This window comes from Somniosus microcephalus, chromosome 1 (genome assembly GCF_052327205.1).
Source record: "Somniosus microcephalus isolate GS21.2 chromosome 1, FLI_Smic_1.0, whole genome shotgun sequence".
Taxonomy (NCBI): Eukaryota; Metazoa; Chordata; class Chondrichthyes; order Squaliformes; family Somniosidae; genus Somniosus; species Somniosus microcephalus.
This window is the reverse complement of record NC_140987.1, coordinates 312,067,136-312,084,231: the sequence shown is the minus strand read 5'-3', so window position 1 is coordinate 312,084,231 and position 17,096 is coordinate 312,067,136. Positions and strand designations below refer to the sequence as shown.

The 17,096-nt window shown below is 48.3% G+C and overlaps 1 protein-coding gene across 1 annotated transcript in view; it reads right to left on the bottom strand.

Annotated features, from left to right (window-relative positions):
• The window catches only part of LOC147124856 (FRAS1-related extracellular matrix protein 1-like), an 883,765-nt gene that overhangs the window by 656,781 nt on the left and 209,888 nt on the right, over positions 1-17,096 (bottom strand). Inside the window, exon 10 of the mRNA XM_085994045.1 lies at positions 5,237-5,379. Within this exon, the coding sequence (XP_085850171.1) occupies positions 5,237-5,379 (143 nt within the window). The remainder of the gene's footprint in view (positions 1-5,236; positions 5,380-17,096) is intronic.

Genomic DNA, 17,096 nt, shown 5'->3' with positions numbered 1-17,096 from the left:
GAGCAAATCCAGACGAGATCTCAACCTTCGGTTAAAGAACATCATGGCCGGGGTCTGGTTGGTAACTGCATGTGTCGCATTTCTGTAGGCTAACAGGAAATTGTCCACCTTATGCTGCAGTGGAATGTCATCATCGCACATGGCCCTTACTGCCTTTTTAAAGGTTTGTACGAACCTCTCAGCCAATCCATTTGTGGCTGGATGATACGGGGCGGATGTGTAATGCCTTACCCCATTCCTTCTCATAAATTTCCAAAACTCTTCGGACACAAACTGTGGTCCGTTATCAGAGCAAATCTGCTCTGGCAAGCCGCTCCTGGCAAATATGGTCCGTAGGACTGCAATCGTTTTCTCCGTAGTGGTGGAGGACATTTTGATCACCTCAGGCCATTTCGAGTGCGCATCCACTGCTATTAAAAACATTGAGTCCATGAATGGACCAGCAAAATCAATATGCACCCGTTGCCATGGAGAGGAGGGCCACTCCCATGGGTGTAGAGGGGCATGTGGTGGTGCATATTGGACCTTCTGGCATCCTGAGCAGCTCTTTGTCAGGTCCTCGATTTGATCATCGATTCCCAGCCACCACACATAAGCCCTAGCAAGGCTTTTCATTTTCACCCCTCCCAGATGGCCTTCGTGAAGCTCATTGAGCACTCTCTCCCTTAACTTGGGTGGAATTACCACTCGGGATCCACACATCACGGTCCCCTGGCATACTGACAGCTGTTCTCTTCTGGATGAGAATGCTGGCAACAGTGAGTCGCCATGTGTTGGCCATCCCTTCACCGTCAAATCATATACCCGAGACAGTGTCGGATCATTTCGGGTCTCCTTCTCTATATCCGCGTTAGTTACTGGCAAGCGTTCAATTATCGATGAATAAAATATTTCGACAGGGTCCACTGCTGGTGCTTCCTCCGCAGTAGGCAGTGGCAGGCGTGATAGCCCATCAGCGTTTCCATGCTGTTTCGTGCCCTTATACTCTATTTCATATTGGTTCGCCCCTAGAAAAAGGGACCATCTTTGTAGCCGTTGCGCAGTCATCACCGGAACGCCCTTCTTTGGATTAAAGATGGAGACAAGTGGTTGGTGGTCAGTCAGCAAGGTGAACTTCTGCCCGTGCAGATAGTGGTTGAACTTTTTTACTTCCCACACTAGGCTGAGGGCCTCCCTGTCAATCTGGGCGTAGTTGCACTTGGCTGAGGTTAGTGACCGAGACGCAAAGGCTACTGGCCTCTCCAACCCGTCTGGGAATTTGTGCGACAGCACCGCTCCAATACCATAGGGTGATGCATCACACGCCAACCGAATTGGAAGTGCTGGGTTGAAATGGGCCAACACCTCTTTTGATGTGATCAATTCTTTGCACTTCTGGAAAGCTCGTTTATATTCGTCATTCCACTTCCATGGTACCCCCGTCTGCAGTAGGGTGTTCAGTGGGTGTAATACTGTAGACAAATTTGGTAAGAACTTATGGTAGTAGTTCACCAGCCCGAGGAACGACCTCAATTGTGACACATTTTCCAGTGCTGGAGCCTTGACTACTGCCTCAATCTTCTCAGGGGACTTATGTAACCCCTCTTCATCAATAACGTGGCCACAATACGAGATCTGCTTCTGGAAAAACTCGCATTTGTGGCGATTAGTTCGGAGCCCATATTCCTTCAATCTAGTGAGCACCTGCTCCAGGTTGGCGAGGTGATCACTGTCATTTTTGCCCGTGACCAGGATGTTGTCCAAATAACACTGGGTCCCTGGAAACCCTTGCAGGACTTGATCCATTGCCCTTTGCCAAATAGCCGGAGCTGATGCTACCCCGAACACCAGCCGGTTGTATTGGTAGAGACCTTTGTGAGTGTTGATCGTGAGGTATTGTTTCGAGGCTTCTTCTACCTCCATTTGCAGGTACGCCTGGGCCAGATCAATCTTAGTGAAGCGTTTTCCTCCAGATAGCGAGGCAAAAATATCTTCAATCCGCGGAAGTGGATATTGTACCGTGTGAAGGACTGGGTTCACTGTCACCTTAAAGTCCCCACAGATGCGAACCTTCTTTGGTTCCCCAGGCGTATTACTCAACGACCTCTTCATTACAGGAAAGATGGGTGTAGCCCACTCGCTCCAGTCCACTTTGGACAGTACTCCTGAACGTTCCAAACCTTCCAGCTTTGCTTCGACGGCTGGGCGGATCGCATAAGGCACCGGTCTGGCCTTAAAAAACTTTGGGCTTGCATTTTCCTCTATTTTAATCGTCGCTGTTATGGCTTTTAGTGTTCCGAGTCCCTCCTGGAACACTTCTTGTGCGTCAGTTAGCATTTTTGACAGTCGTCCAGGTGTGACGTCGTCATCCTTTTCGGCCTCTACCGTCAGTGCCTGTATGGAATGCCAATCTAATTGTATCTTCCGGATCCATTCACATCCTAGTAGTGGTGGTCCTCCATCTGGCAACACATATAGGTCAATTTTTGGTATTTCCTGGCCGTTGTATATCACGTTCACCCTTATTTTTCCTTTGGGGTAGACTTTTTGCCCCATGTACGTCTTCAAGACAGTCTCTGTAGCTCGCAAGGGTATATGTGAGAATAGCCGCTTGTAGTCCCTTCGGTTTATGACTGTTAGGGCTGATCCTGTGTCCAATTCCATTTTCATTTGGACTCCGTCTATCTTGAGCGTGACCCAGATAGTCTGGTGATCCTCCATTTTGATTACATTATAGTTTCAGACAACCCAGCTCCTTGCTTTCGGAGTCTGTATCACTTTTCTGTTCGTCTGAACTACTCTCCGTCACCTTATGTACCTTTTTGTACTTCTCTTGTGGAGATTTCTTGCTGCTGGTTTTCTTCCCCGACCTGCAGACTCTTGCTATGTGTTCTGCTTTTCCACACTGTCTGCACACTTGGTCCCTGAACCAACAATCCTTCTGGTCGTGTGTTGTTCTGCCGCAGCGATAACACTTCCCTGCTCCATATGACATTTCATTGGTGCCATATTCTTGCGGTCTCCGTTGTATCTCTGCAGCGCCCCGTGCGGCTGCTTCGTGTGATACTGCCATGCTGAGAGCCTTGTCCAGCTTAAGATCCTTTTCGGATAGAAGCTGTTTCTGAGTTCCTTCACTTTGAAGCCCACACACAAACTTGTCCCTTAACGTATCTGCTAGTCCCATTCCAAACTGGCAGTGTTTCGATAGCTTGCGCAGTTCCCTTAAATACTCAGCATTACTTTCGTCTTTATGCTGGTTCCTTTTGTGAAACTTAAATCTTTCTGCTATCAGCAGCGGTGTGGGGTTTAAGTGGTCCTGTAGGATTTCCACTATGTTTTCAAAATCCTTATCCACTGGCTTCTCTGGGGTTATTAGGTTTCGCAGTAAGCCATACGTTTTTGCACCCATGGAATTCAACAAAACCAGTGCTTTCCTGGCATCTGGCACTTCATTCGCCTTGCAGTACACCTCAATGCATTCCACATATGTCGCCCAATCTTTGACTTCATTGTCGAACGCTGTGACACTGCCACTCTTCGGCATCCCTGGGTGTGGTTAGACTGGCTAAAATGGCGTCTCCCACGCTCTCCCTTCTTCTCCGCTGGCTCAAAATATCGTCTCCTGCACTTCCTTTCTTCCCCCGCGGACGCTGCTCAGCCCTTGAGCCCTGGCTGCGCTCTGCGCATTTTCCTGTGCGCCTCTCTCGTTGCCGCCGCTCGGTTCTGAACCCCGGCTGTGCTTTACCCTCTCTCTCTTTTTGTTTTCCGTCGACGCCGCTCGGTCTTCAGCCCCCGGCTGTGCCCTGTGCGCTTTACCCTCTCTCTTACCCCGTCGACGCTGCTCGGCCTTTTCTGTGCCGTCGGTCGGCTCCAGCCGCCGCTGTCCGGGAAGGGTCTGCGCTGTACCTGTTGCCAGCCTGTTGCTGGATCGTCGTGGCTGAAGAACCAAGCCCAGCTCTCAACAGCCTCCCCTGCGATGCTCACTCTCTGCCGGATGACTGGGCGGTTGCTCGTGGTCGACGCCCGTGCTTCTGGCCTCGACTTTCTTCCACTGTCCTCCAGGAGTGAATCCTTGGGAGGAAATGCAGAGTTGCAGGTAGGTTCGAATCGACCTCGTCGCCACTATTAAATCCGTGAATCTTAAGGTATGGTGTTCTTCAATAAATAGACGGAGACTGCAGATCAACAATCAACAGGTGTTTACTGGATGAGGATAGTCTAAAAACTAACAGTACAGATGCCTGCTCAGGGCTTATATGCAGGTGTGGTCACTGCCGGCACTACAGTATACAGGAGCTGTAAAAGTAGTTCTCTCTTAAAGGTACATACACTACAGGATAGGCACACCAACATCAGTGCTCTCGCTCAGGCCAACATCCCCAGCTTCGAAGCTTTGACCACGCTCGATCAGCTCCGATGGACGGGTCACAACGTCCGCATGCCCGATACGAGACTCCCAAAACAAGCGCTCTACTCAGAGCTCTGAGACGGCAACAGAGCTCCAGGTGGGCAGAGGAAACGCTTCAAGGACAACCTCAAAGCCTCCTTGAAAAAGTGCAACATCCCCAATGACACCTGGGATTCCCTGGCCCAAGACCGTACAAAGTGGAGGAGAAACATCCTGGTAGGCGCCGAATACCTCGAGTCTCTTCGCCAGGAGCAAGCGGAAGCCAAGCACAAACCGCGGAAGGAGCGCACATCAACCCAAGCACCCCACCCACCCGTCCCTTCAACCACCGTCTGCCCCACCTGTGACAGAGACTGTAGGTCCCGCATTGGACTCATTAGTCACCTGAGAACTCATTTTTAATGTGGAAGCATGTCATTTTTGGTTCCAAGAGACTGCCTAAGAAGAAGAAGAAACAATGAGGAGGATAGAAACATACTTCAGGGGAATATAGAGAGACTGGTGAAATGGGCAGACACATGGCAGATGAAATTTAACGCAGAGAAATGTGAACTTTCAAAATGGAATTAGCTAAATACTTAAAGGGAAGAAAATCGTAGGTCTATGCGGAACGAGAAGGGAGTGGGACTAATTGAATAGCTCTTTCCAAGCGCTGGCACAGGCTCGTTGGGCCAATTCTATGATTCATGAATCCTCCAATACCACAACTAAACCTTTCATCAATTTGAAAACTTCTATTAGATCCCCTCTGCTCCAGTGAAACAATCCCCAATTTTTCTAGACTTTTTCATCACAATGCCATAATATGGGTAGCCTGAAAGATTCATGTTGTTTGACGCAGACAGGTACCTGAGGCTCCGAGAGGTTTGGAGGGTCATGACTGTCGGACAGAATAAATTCAAAGGAATCTTCAAACACTTCACCTCCCAAGTGACGGTAATAGATGACAGCATTGAAGAGATCTCTCTGTAGGAACCTACTGACGGGGTAACCTGGTACAAGCAAGCAAAAATAAACAGACAAAGCATGTTAATAGGCCGTGACTGAAATACCATGAACTAAGGATGCCACAACTCCCCGAGCGGCCCAGGTGGTAAATATATCACCGGGTGTATATAATTCACACAGACCATGAAGATAAATATATCACCGGGTGTATATAATTCACACAGACCATGAAGGTAAATATATCACTGGGTGTATATAATTTACACAGGCCATGAAGGTAAATATATCACCGGGTGTATATAATTCACACAGACCATGAAGGTAAATATATCACCGGGTGTATATAATTCACACAGACCATGAAGGTAAATATATCACCGGGTGTATATAATTCACACAGACCATGAAGGTAAATATATCACCGGGTGTATATAATTCACACCGAACATGAAGGTAAATATATCAACGGGTGTATATAATTCACACAGACCATGACGATAAATATATCACTGGGTGTATATAATTCACACCGACCATGAAGGTAAATATATCACTGGGTGTATATAATTTACACCGACCATGAAGGTAAATATATCACTGGGTGTATATAATTTACACAGACCATGAAGGTAAATATATCACCGGGTGTATATAATTCACACAGACCATGAAGGTAAATATATCACCAGGTGTATATAATTCACACCGAACATGAAGGTAAATATATCAACGGGTGTGTATAATTCACACCGACCATGAAGGTAAATATATCACCGGGTGTATATAATTCACACCGAACATGAAGGTAAATATATCACCGGGTGTGTATAATTCACACCGACCATGAAGGTAAATATATCACCGGGTGTGTATAATTCACACAGACCATGAAGATCCCAGTTCATGTTCAATTCATGACCTGTGCTGAGTTACATAGAAACACAGAAGATAGGAGAAGGAGTAGGCCATTCGGCCCCTCGAGCCCGTTCCACCATTTAATGAGCTCATTGCTGATCATCCAAATTCAGTACCCTGTCCCTGCTTTCTCCCCATATCCCTTGATCCCTTTAGCCTTAAGAAATATATCTAACTCCTTCTTGAATATATTTAATGAATTGGCCTCAACTGCCTTCTGTGGTAGAGAATTCCATAGGTTCACCACTCTCTGGGTGAAGAAATTCCTCCTCATCTCAGTCCTAAATGGTTTACCCCTTATCCTTAGACTGTGACCCGTGGTTCTGGACTCCCCCGCCATCGGGAACATCCTTCCTGCAACTAGTCTGTCTAGTCCTGTTAGAATTTTATAAGTTTCAATGAGATCCCCTCTCATTCTTCTAAACTCTAGCGAATATAAGCCTAATCGACCCAATCTCTCCTCATATGTCATTCCTGCGATCCCAGGTATCAGCCTGGTGAATCTTTGCTGCACTCCCTCCATGGCAAGAACATCCTTCCTCAGATAAGGCGACCAAAACTGCACACAATACTCAAGGTGTAGTCTCACCAAGGCCCTGTACAACTGCAGCAAGACATCCTTGCTCCTGTACTCGAATCCTCTCGCTATGAAGGCCAACATACCATTTGCCTTCTTAACCGCCTGCTGCACCTGCATGCTTACCTTCAGCGACTGGTTCACAAGGACACCCAGGTCTCGTTGAACTTCCCCTTTTCCCAATCTATTGCCATTCAGATAATAATGTCTTCCTGTTTTTGCCACCAAAGTGGATAACCTAGCATTTATCCACATTATACTGCATCTGCCATGCATCTGCCCAATCACCCAACCTGTCCAAATCATACTGGAGTTTCTCTGCATCCTCCCCACAGCACACACGCCCACCCAGCTTTGTGTCATCTGCAAACTTGGAGATATTACATCTAATTCTCTCATCTAGATCATTAATATATATTGTGAATAGCTGGGGTCCTAGCACCGATCCCTGTGGTACCCCACTAGTCATTGCCTGCCACTCGGAAAAAGACCTGTGTATTCCGACTCTTTGCTTCCTGTCTGCCAACCAGTTCTCTATCCAAGTCAGTACCTTAACCCAATCTCATGTGCTTTAACTTTGCACGCCAATCTCTTATGCGGGACCTTATCGAAAGCCTTCTGAAAGTCCAAATACACCACATCCACTGGTTCTCCCTTATCTATTCTACCAGTTACATCCTCAAAAAATTCCAGTAGATTAGTCAAGCATGATTTACCTTTTGTAAATCCACATTGACTTTGTACGATCCTGTCACTGTTTTCCAAGTGCTCTGCGATTACATCTTTTACAATGGACTCTAGCATTTTCCCCACTACCGATGTTAGACTTACCCGATGTCAGACTTATAATTCCCCGTTTTCTCTCTACCACCTTTTTTAAATAGTGGGGTTACATTAGCTACCCTCCAATCCATGGGAACTGTTCCAGAGTCTATAGAATTTTGGAAGATGACCAGCAATGCATCTACTATTTCTAGGGCCACTTCCTTAAGCACCCTAGGATTAGCTGATTTTAGCCAGGACAACGGTTTGGGTGTACATTTGTCCTTAGGCAGGGTTCCTGCTCATGAACAATATCTGTGAGGCTCTGATTAGAAAGTATGCATGTGTCAACGATGGTTGAGGGCAGGGATCTGGCTTGGTTGTGACAGCAAAAGAGCTGTCACACAGGAAGAAAGCCCATTTGGAAAAACCTCTCCCTTCAGCGGGCCTTCTGCTGCCACTGCCTCAGGGTGTACTGCCACTCCTCTCCTGGTGGTCCAAATGCTCTAGGGTGCTCACAACAAAAGGCAGCAAAATTGGCTGGGTTCCTGCACCCTGCCTCTCCTTCATTTATGTGCAGCGCGATGGTTTAGAGGCAGCCAGTGGCCTGGTCTGCTGGGACAAGGAGAGGATAACTGCAGTCAGGGCGGGAATGCAGCTTTAGGCCACTCCATCTGACTTCCCTTTATTTTCCTTCACTGTAAAGCAGGATAATGCAGTCCCTTGTGCTGACTGCAATGACACATATAGTTCAGAGCAATATATTTTACAATTATCTCCTGTGAAAGCTCTGTGATGGTCATCACACTTTGATTTATCTCCTGTCACCTTACTTGGATTGCATCTGTGGAAAGTCTAAGAAAACGGTTAATTCTTTATATTAACTTGAGGTTTTAAGTGCATTTCTGTGAGCAATGTTCAGTTAGTGAAAGGGATTCCAGTCAGACAATGATTTAGCTGGTGAATTTCAAGGAAGACAATTTGCATTGGACACAAAAACGCTTTTAAATGGATTAGAGCCCCACCCCTCCCCGCTTTGATGAGGAGTCTAAGACAAAACAGCGTCTAATGGTCCAAGGATTATCTATAATATAAAATAAAAACACAAAATGCTGGAAATACTCAGCAGGTCAGGTAGCATCTGTGGAGAGAGAAACAGAGTTAACATTTCAGGTCGATGAACTTTCATCAGCACTGGAAAAAATGAGAGATGTAACAGGTTTTTTTAATGCATTCATGAGATGTGGGCATTGCTGGCAAGGCCAGCATTTATTGCCCATCACTAATTATCCTTCGAAGGTGGTGGTGAGTCGTCTTCTTGAACCGCTGCAGTCCGTGTTGTGATGGTGCTCCCACAGTGCTGTTAGGAAGGGAGTTCCAGGATTTTGACCCAGCGACGATGAAGGAATGGCGATATATTTCCAAGTCAGGATGGTGTGTGACTTGGAAGGGAACTTGGAGGTGGTGGCGTTCCCATGCGCCTGCTACTCTTGACCTTCTAGGTGGCAGAGGTTGCGGGTTTGGGAGGTACTGCCGAAGAAGCCTTGGTGAGTTGCTGCAGTGCATCTTGTAGATGGTACACACTGCAGCCATGGTATGCCGCTGGTGAAGGTAGTGAATGGGGTGTGTTAGAAATTAGGGTGGCTAAAAATATATATGGTTATGCGAATGAAACTGTGACGCAAATAATACTGTGTTTAAATGATTCTATGGGCCCGATTTTGTGGATTGTGTGGTAAATGGTTGGATTCCCCCGAATGTGAGGTTCTGACACACAAAAAAATGGGTCAGCCAGCTGCACGCAATTTTCCCTCAAGTGGCCAATTAATTTCCAGCATGTGGGCAGCTTTGCTAATTGTCCATTTCCAGTCAGGAAGCCCCACAGTATGATGTCATCATTCGTGGTGCTTTCAAGGTCCACAGCAAGCATTGCTTCCTCTGTTGGCTTCCAAACGAACCATGCAGGGTGGCAGAGGAGCCTTCAGCAGCTGTGGCCAGTGCCAGACCCCGAGCTGGCTCCAAATTCGACGAAGCTTCACTGCAGGGATTATTGGATGGTGTTAGGGCCCACAGGGAGGTCCTCTTCCCTAGGTCAGGCAGGAAGAGGCCTCCCACTGAGATCAAGGCTGCATGGATGCAGGTGTCAGCAGATGTCAACTCGAATGTGCATGTAACCTTGGCATCACATCTCTAACTCCTTCCTCTACTCCCCCACAGGACCATCCAGAGCCCCCGTCCCCACTGTGGAGGAGGAAGAGGCTGTGCAGCCAGACTCCTCAGAGGAAGCTCCAACCTCTGAGGGCGCAGCGTCAGCAGAAGTAAGCGCACCCAGCACCAGCGCAGACACTCACACTTTGGGGGGACCTTCGGGACATAGAGTAGTGTTGTCACCTGGTGTTTCACAGCTCACAAGTGAGCCTCAGCAGATTCTGGAGACAGGGGCAGCAGTGGAGAGTCCTCGTCGGAGGGTGCAGGACTCTGCCAGCTCAGCTCAGCTGCGTTGCATGTCGACCCGCTGCCTCTGGGTCCATCCACAAGGGAAGAGGTGATGGATCTCCATGCACAGATGCAGGAGTCTCTAGCAGGTTTTGTCTCCAGGGTCACCACGAGTGCGGAGCGAATGGAGGAGTCCATAGCGACCATGAGCAGAGCCTTTGTGGAGTCATTGGCGCAGGAACCCATCACCATGGAAAGGTTGGCTACCTCCATGGAGGAGATAACTCGCCAGGGTACGGAAAACATGGTGAGTGCTCATAAGAGAATGACATCTCTTGAGGAGCGTTGGCCATCTATTGAACAGAGAAACCAGACCTTCATGGAAGTCCTTCTGAGTAGGACTGCCAGTGCAGAAATGGGTCCCCATGGCCCCCTTAAGCGCAGCAAGGTGCTCTCAAGCCATTTCCAAGCGCTGGCCCCTTCTGGCCTGTGCAGCTTCAGGTGAGTGAGCAGCAGCCTGGTGCTCCTGGTGCTCATCCTGCTCTTCCTGGTTCTGCTGCTGCCGCCTCTGCTGCTAGAGATCCTCTAATGGCAAGAAGGGAAGGAAAAAAAGGTGTCCCATGCTTCTGGTAGATACCTCCGCTGAGGAAGTGCTGAGTGAGGGTGGCGAGAGGGGCTTCCCAGGAGATCACATTGGAGAAGTGTGCGAGGCTCCAACCTTCCACAGCTGTGCCTAAGCCTTGAAGAAGTAGCCCAAGCCTTCAACAGCAAGGTCCTTCAACATACTAATCCTGTCCCTTTAAATCGCAGCTTTCCCGAATGACCTTCAGCTGAGAGCAAGCAAGCCGGCAAGCTTCACGCCAGGTTTCATCAGCGGGGTTCCCCGCAGGCGTGTTTAGCGTGGAGAACCCCTGAAAATCAAAAGGGCACCCTAAAATGGCATTAAACATGCCAATAATTGGTGATCAGGGTCCCGACAGCCAGTCCCGCCAGCGGCGGGTGGGACTGATTCGGGTCCCGGAGAAACAGCGATCTGAAAGTCGGACGGAGTGGGGAATCAGGCGGGGAGGGTCGCGACCCCCTATTTCGGCGATTTTCGGCCCCCGCCCGCATGAAAAGCCGCCCGACGGCTGGCAGAAAATCGGGGCCTATGTTTCTGCTCGAGACTAATACAGGGTTAATGTATAAGTTATGTCTTACTGGAAATGCGTAAGTTTTGATTTCCTGGAAAACTTGTATTAGAGTCGAGACAAAGGGAGAAAAATTGGGTTGCTTTGCGCCTCCCGGGCGCTAATGGGGCGCAAAGCAGCCAGCGCCTGGGCGCAGCGCTGCCCACACCTCCCGTAAAATTCAGCGGGAGGTTAGCGGAGGTGCTAACTGGTAGCGCCCCATGGTGCTGCGCCGCCGGCGATGACATCATTGCTGTGTACAGCGCCCCGCTCGTGCCCCGGCCGTGATCTTCAGGAGCGCCTCCTGACTTACCGCCGGATGCTATGTCCGACGGGGTCAGGGGAGCCTACCTGCAGCCGGGGAGGCATTATTTAAAGGCGAGGTGCGGGGCGGCCATTTTTCTTGCTGGCCGCCTGCCAGCACCTGCCTGCGCTCCTGTCCCCAGCCTCCTGAACGCACCCCCCCCTGCACGCCCCCCCCCGCGGAGTGCTGGTTGCGCTCCAAGAGCCCGGCACTTCTCTTGAGTGCCGGGCTCTTTTGCCAGCACTCCCGATCCCCGGGGGCCCAGGTCATGTTGCACAAGGTCCATCCCCTTTAAGAAGGGGAGGAAAGCCTGCAATACCGCGGCATGTAGCACCGTGATATTGACTCGCAGCACCCCAAGAGGGATGCAGGGCATTTTCAGTAGCACCCCGCTTCCCTCTTGGGGCACGACCACTCAATTTCCGGTGTGAGGGCGCTAATTTTTGGGGCACTGCTCAAAGTTTAGCCCAAAGTGTTTTAGTTAGTTAGATTAGATAATGCATAAAATTCCACTTAGGGGCCCACATCATGAACTTGCCTGCCAGGTTAGCTGTCTGTTTGTAAGTTAGGGTTTTGACTTTGTTAATATATCTGTAATTTGGCCAATGAAGGCCCAACCTATGATTCTTCCATTATTACCAATAACCATATTATAATGCTGAGGTAGGAATTGGAGCTCGTTTAACAGAACTGCTTGCGAAGATAATTAAAAGTTAATTAGTGTAAAGGACATAGAATAGAAGGAATTTATGGGAGTTAAGATATCATCTCAGGATGGAATAGTCTGTTAGATTAAGGGGAGATAGTTTGTACAGCGGCTGGTTGAGTAAGACAGTTCTGGCTTGGGCCTCTGATTTAATGGCCCAAAGCTCTGCCTGGTACACGCACTGGCTGCACCAGGGGGGCAAGACAGGATGAGATAAGGGACTGTTGCTTTGGAAGGAAAGGGCCGGATGAGATAAGAGAAGACAGTCCTCAACATGCTGTAAGGCCATGATTGGTCAAGTACAGAAAGCATGTGTAAAGGCTGTGAGAAGACTCCTGACAAGTGGGAGATAACAGGAGGGTTGACCCTTTTTCCATAGTTTAGACAAAGAACTCAACATGCCATTGGGCACCTTGTTTTAAGGGGAACCTCTATAGGTTAAATGGTCCTGTCCTTATTCAACTCCATGCCCACCCCGAAAAAGGGAATTAAAGGAAGACCTAAAAAACCCTTAGCTCAGACCATGGAGCGGAGGGCTCCCAAGAGTGAACTCGGTGGTCTAACACTCTTCCAAGGGTGGACCCATGCTGACCCTAGTCTAACACTCTTGGGTAGTTCAAAAGGAGAGAGAGAGAAACATGAGACAAGAAGGAGAACGAATAATAAGAGTTGTTCATGCACGCCAGCCGTCTGCCGGATCGGGTCCAGTACCAGCTGCTTGTCACGGTCGTAGGTTTTTGCTGTATAACTAGTGTGTTATATTCTGTCCTAAACTCTGATTAAACCCAATGTACCCACCATATTGGCTTGCACTTAATCCTGATTATTTGAAAGATTAGAGATAATCTAATCTCAACAGGTGCCAATCAAGCGGGCTGCTTTATCCTGAATGGTGTCGAGCTTCTTGAGTGTTGTTGGAGCTGCACTCATCCAGGCAAGTGGAGAGTATTCCATCACACTCCTTACTTGTGCCTTGTAGATGGTAGAAAGGCTTTGGGGAGTCAGGAGGTGGGACACTCGCCACAGAATACCCAGACTCTGACCTGCTCTTGTTGCCACAGTATTTATGTGGCTGGTCCAGTTAAGTTTCTGGTCAATGGTGACCCCCCGCCCCCCCCAGGATGGTTGGGGATTTGTCGATAGTAATGCCATTGAATGGGGGCGGCGGTTAGACTTTATCTTGTTGGAGATAGTTATTGCCTGTACTTGTGTGGTGCGAATGTTACTTGCCACCTTTCAGCCCAAACCTGAATGTTGTCCAGGCCTGGATGCATGTGGGCATGGATTGCTTCATTACCTGAGGAGTTGTGAATGGCACTGAACACAGTGCAGTCATCAGCAAACATCTCCACTTCTGACCTTATGATGGAGGGAATGTCATTGATGAAGCAGCTGAAGATGGTTGGACCTAGGACACTGCCCTGAAGAACTCCTGCAGCGGTGTCCTGGGGCTGAGGTGATTGACCGCCAACACAACCTTCTTTCTATATGGGAGTATTTGGGGAGAAATAGGCTTTTAGGCGTTGCTTGTCATACAATATCCCATGATATGAAATGTTATGTCAAACAAATGGATAGAAATTTGCTTGACCGAATTGATTGAGATAGATACATGATGCTGATGAAATAATGCTTAGTGATGGTTATGTATATAGATTCAGACCATCGCGGGGTGTGGGGGTGGGGGGCGCTGTAAGGAAATGGTTAATTCTTTATATTAACTTTAGCTTTTAAGTGACTTTCTGTTAGCAATGTTCAGTTAGTAAAAGGGATTCTGGTCAGACAGTGATTTCGTTGATGAGGAGAGACCACAAACTGCTATGTTAGCTCCAGCCTTAGATCTGGAAAATTAGGGAGTGTGAGTCAAGTGATGAGGAGCTATTCTTGTTCAAACTGAGGTCCAGCTAATTGGATGTAGTAATATTTTGAAACATGCAAAGTCTCACATAGCCAGAGTGAAAGAAAGGCATAAAAAGAGGAGTGTTAGAACAGATACTTCAGAACTCAATAAGACCTAGCCAGTCATTCCCCTCGAGGGGGAAACCTGTGACGTGGTGAATTCACTGCTAATTTGTTTTACCATAATATTCTCAAGTATATTTGCAAGTACTTTGCACTTGTCTTCACGAAAAAGAAGAGGATGAAGTTAATGTCACCGTAGAGGAAGGGAGAGTAGAGACATTGGGCAGGATTTTCATTGAGCCGTGGAGGCGGGATTGGAGGCATGTGGGGGGTTAAAATCTTGAAATCGGGGGGGCCCGAACCCATCCTGCCCCCAACCCGCCTCCATGACAGTTTCAAAGGAGGCGGGTACCCGACCCACGCTGGGACCCGCCTCCCCGAGGCGGGGAGGGATTAGTGCTAATTAACTGCCTGTTAACAGGTAGTTAACAGGCAGTTTTTAGCCTGATCCCTATTTTTATTGGTGAAGTGTGGGATTCCCGACGGCTCCAAACCACGCCAAGTTAGCGAGGCGGGCCGTCGGGATGAAGGGCTTGGAGGGGTCGAGATGTCCGGTGTTCAGGTGAGTGATGGGTGCATGAGTGCAGAGGTAAGTGTGTTTGGTGTGTGTAAAGTGTTTAAAGAAGTTTTACTTACATGTACTTACCTTTACAGCCTTCCTTCCTTCAGGTCTCGGGAGTCTCTCATCTCACCGGCACAGAAAGCAGAATGGCCGCGATCTGTCAAAAATTGCAGCATTCAGCTTTCTGTTCCGGAGAGATCTCTAAATCATCCTGAGAGGAAGGAATTAACTTGGAGTACAGATTGTCAGTGTTTGACAGCTTCAAACAGCTGTCTAACGCTGATATTTCATCTGTCAAAAGCTCTTGACAGATGAAATGTCAAGCTGTGACGTCACCTGTTGCCGGGTGGCCCTTAATTGACCTGCTGAGCCCGCTGGGCGGGCGGGCTCAACAAGGTCAATCAAGTGAAAATCGCATGGGTTGGCCACAACTCGATGGAGGTGGGACTGCAACCCCGAAAGTTGTAGTCCCGCCTCCTAAATGAAAATCCAGCCCATTGATTAGGATGAAAATAGATAGAAAGGATGTGCTAAATAAGTTGGCATCACTCAACGTTAACAAATCACCCAGTCCAGGTGGGATGCATCCTAGGTTGCTGAGGGAAGCTAGGGTGGAGATAGCAGAAGCTCTGACCACAATCTTTCAATCGTCCTTGGATATGGGAATGGTGCCAGAGGGCTGGAGGACTGCACATGTTATACTTCGAAAAAGGGGAGAGGGATGAACCTGGTAACTACAGGCCAATCAGCCTAATGTCAGTGGTGGGAAAACTATTCGAGACCATTGTCAATGACCTCTATTAATCCTCACTTGGAGAAGCATGTGTTAATAAGGGGCAGCAAGCATGGATCTGTTAAAGGCAAATAGTGACTGACTAATTTGATTGTGTTCTTTGATGAAGTAACAGAGAGGGTTGCTAAAGGTAGTGCAGTAGATGTTGTATATATTGACTTTCAAAAGGCCTTTTGGAAACAAAAGTCAAAAGACATAACAGACTTATTTGGAAAATAGAAGCACATGATATTAAAGGGACAGTGCTAACTTGGGCACATAATTGGCGAAGGAATGGGAGACAAAGGGTAGTGAATGGCAGGTTTTCTGAGTGGATGCAATGGGGTCCCCCAGGGGTCAGTATTAGAACCATTGTTTTTTGTTGCATATAAATGATCTGGACTTTGGTTTAGGGAGTACAATTTTAAAGTTTGCAGATGACACAAACATGCCAATATAGTAAGTATAGAGCAGGATAGCAGCAGACTTCAGGAGGACAGAGACAGACTGGTGAAAAGGGCAGACACATGGCAAATGCAAGTTAATGTGGATAAGTGTGAAGTGATGCACTTTGGGAGAAACAACATATAATCTAAATGGTACTGTTTTGAGGGGGGTGCAAGAACAGAGGGACTTGGGGATGGATATTCACAAATCCTTGAAGGTGGCAGGGCAAGTTGATAAGGCAGTTAAGAAAGCGTATGGGATACTTGGCTTTATAAGTAGGAGCATTAAATACAAAAACAAGGAAGTCATGCTAAACCTTTACAAATCTCTGGTTAGGCCTCAGCTAGAGTATTATGTCCAATTCTGGGCACCACACTTCAAGAAGGATATCAAAGAGGATACAGAGGAGATTTACTAGAATGATACCAGGGATGAGGGAGTTCAGTTACGTGAAGTGTTTGGAGAAGGTGGGATTATTCTCCTTAGAGCAGAGAAGGTTAAGGGGAGAGCTAATTGAGGTATATAAAATTATGAGGGCTTTTGATAGAGCATGTAGGGATAAATTTCCTCTGGGCAGTAACCGGAGATCATGGGGTCAATTTTCTGGCCGCCGTTGGGCGGCTTTTCAGGCGGCTGGGGGCCGAAAATCGGCGAGAAAGTGGGTCGGGATCCCCCCCGCCTGATTTCCCGCCCCGTCCGACTTTCGGACCGCCGTTTCCCCGCACCCTGCTTCAGTCCCGGCCGCCGCTGGCTGGACTGGTCGTCGACACATTAATTACCAATAATCAGCTTGTTGAAGTCGATTATCCAGGGCCGTTGCGACTTTGGGGCTTTCCCCACCTGAAACACGCCTGCGGAGAACCCCGCTGCTGTGACCTGGTGTGAAGCTTGCCGGCTTGCTTGCTGTCAGCTGCAGGTCAGGGAAAGCTGCGATTTAAAGGGACAGCACTTGTATGTTGAAGGACCTTGTTGTTGCAGGTTTGGGGCTACTTCTTCAAGGCTTAGGCACAGCTGTGGAAGGTTGGAGCCTCACACACTTCTCCAATGTGATCTCCTGGGAAGCCCCTCTCCCCACCCTCACTCAGCACTTCCTCAGCGGAGGCATCTGCGAGAAGCATGGGACGCCTTTTTTTCCTTCCCTTCTTGTCA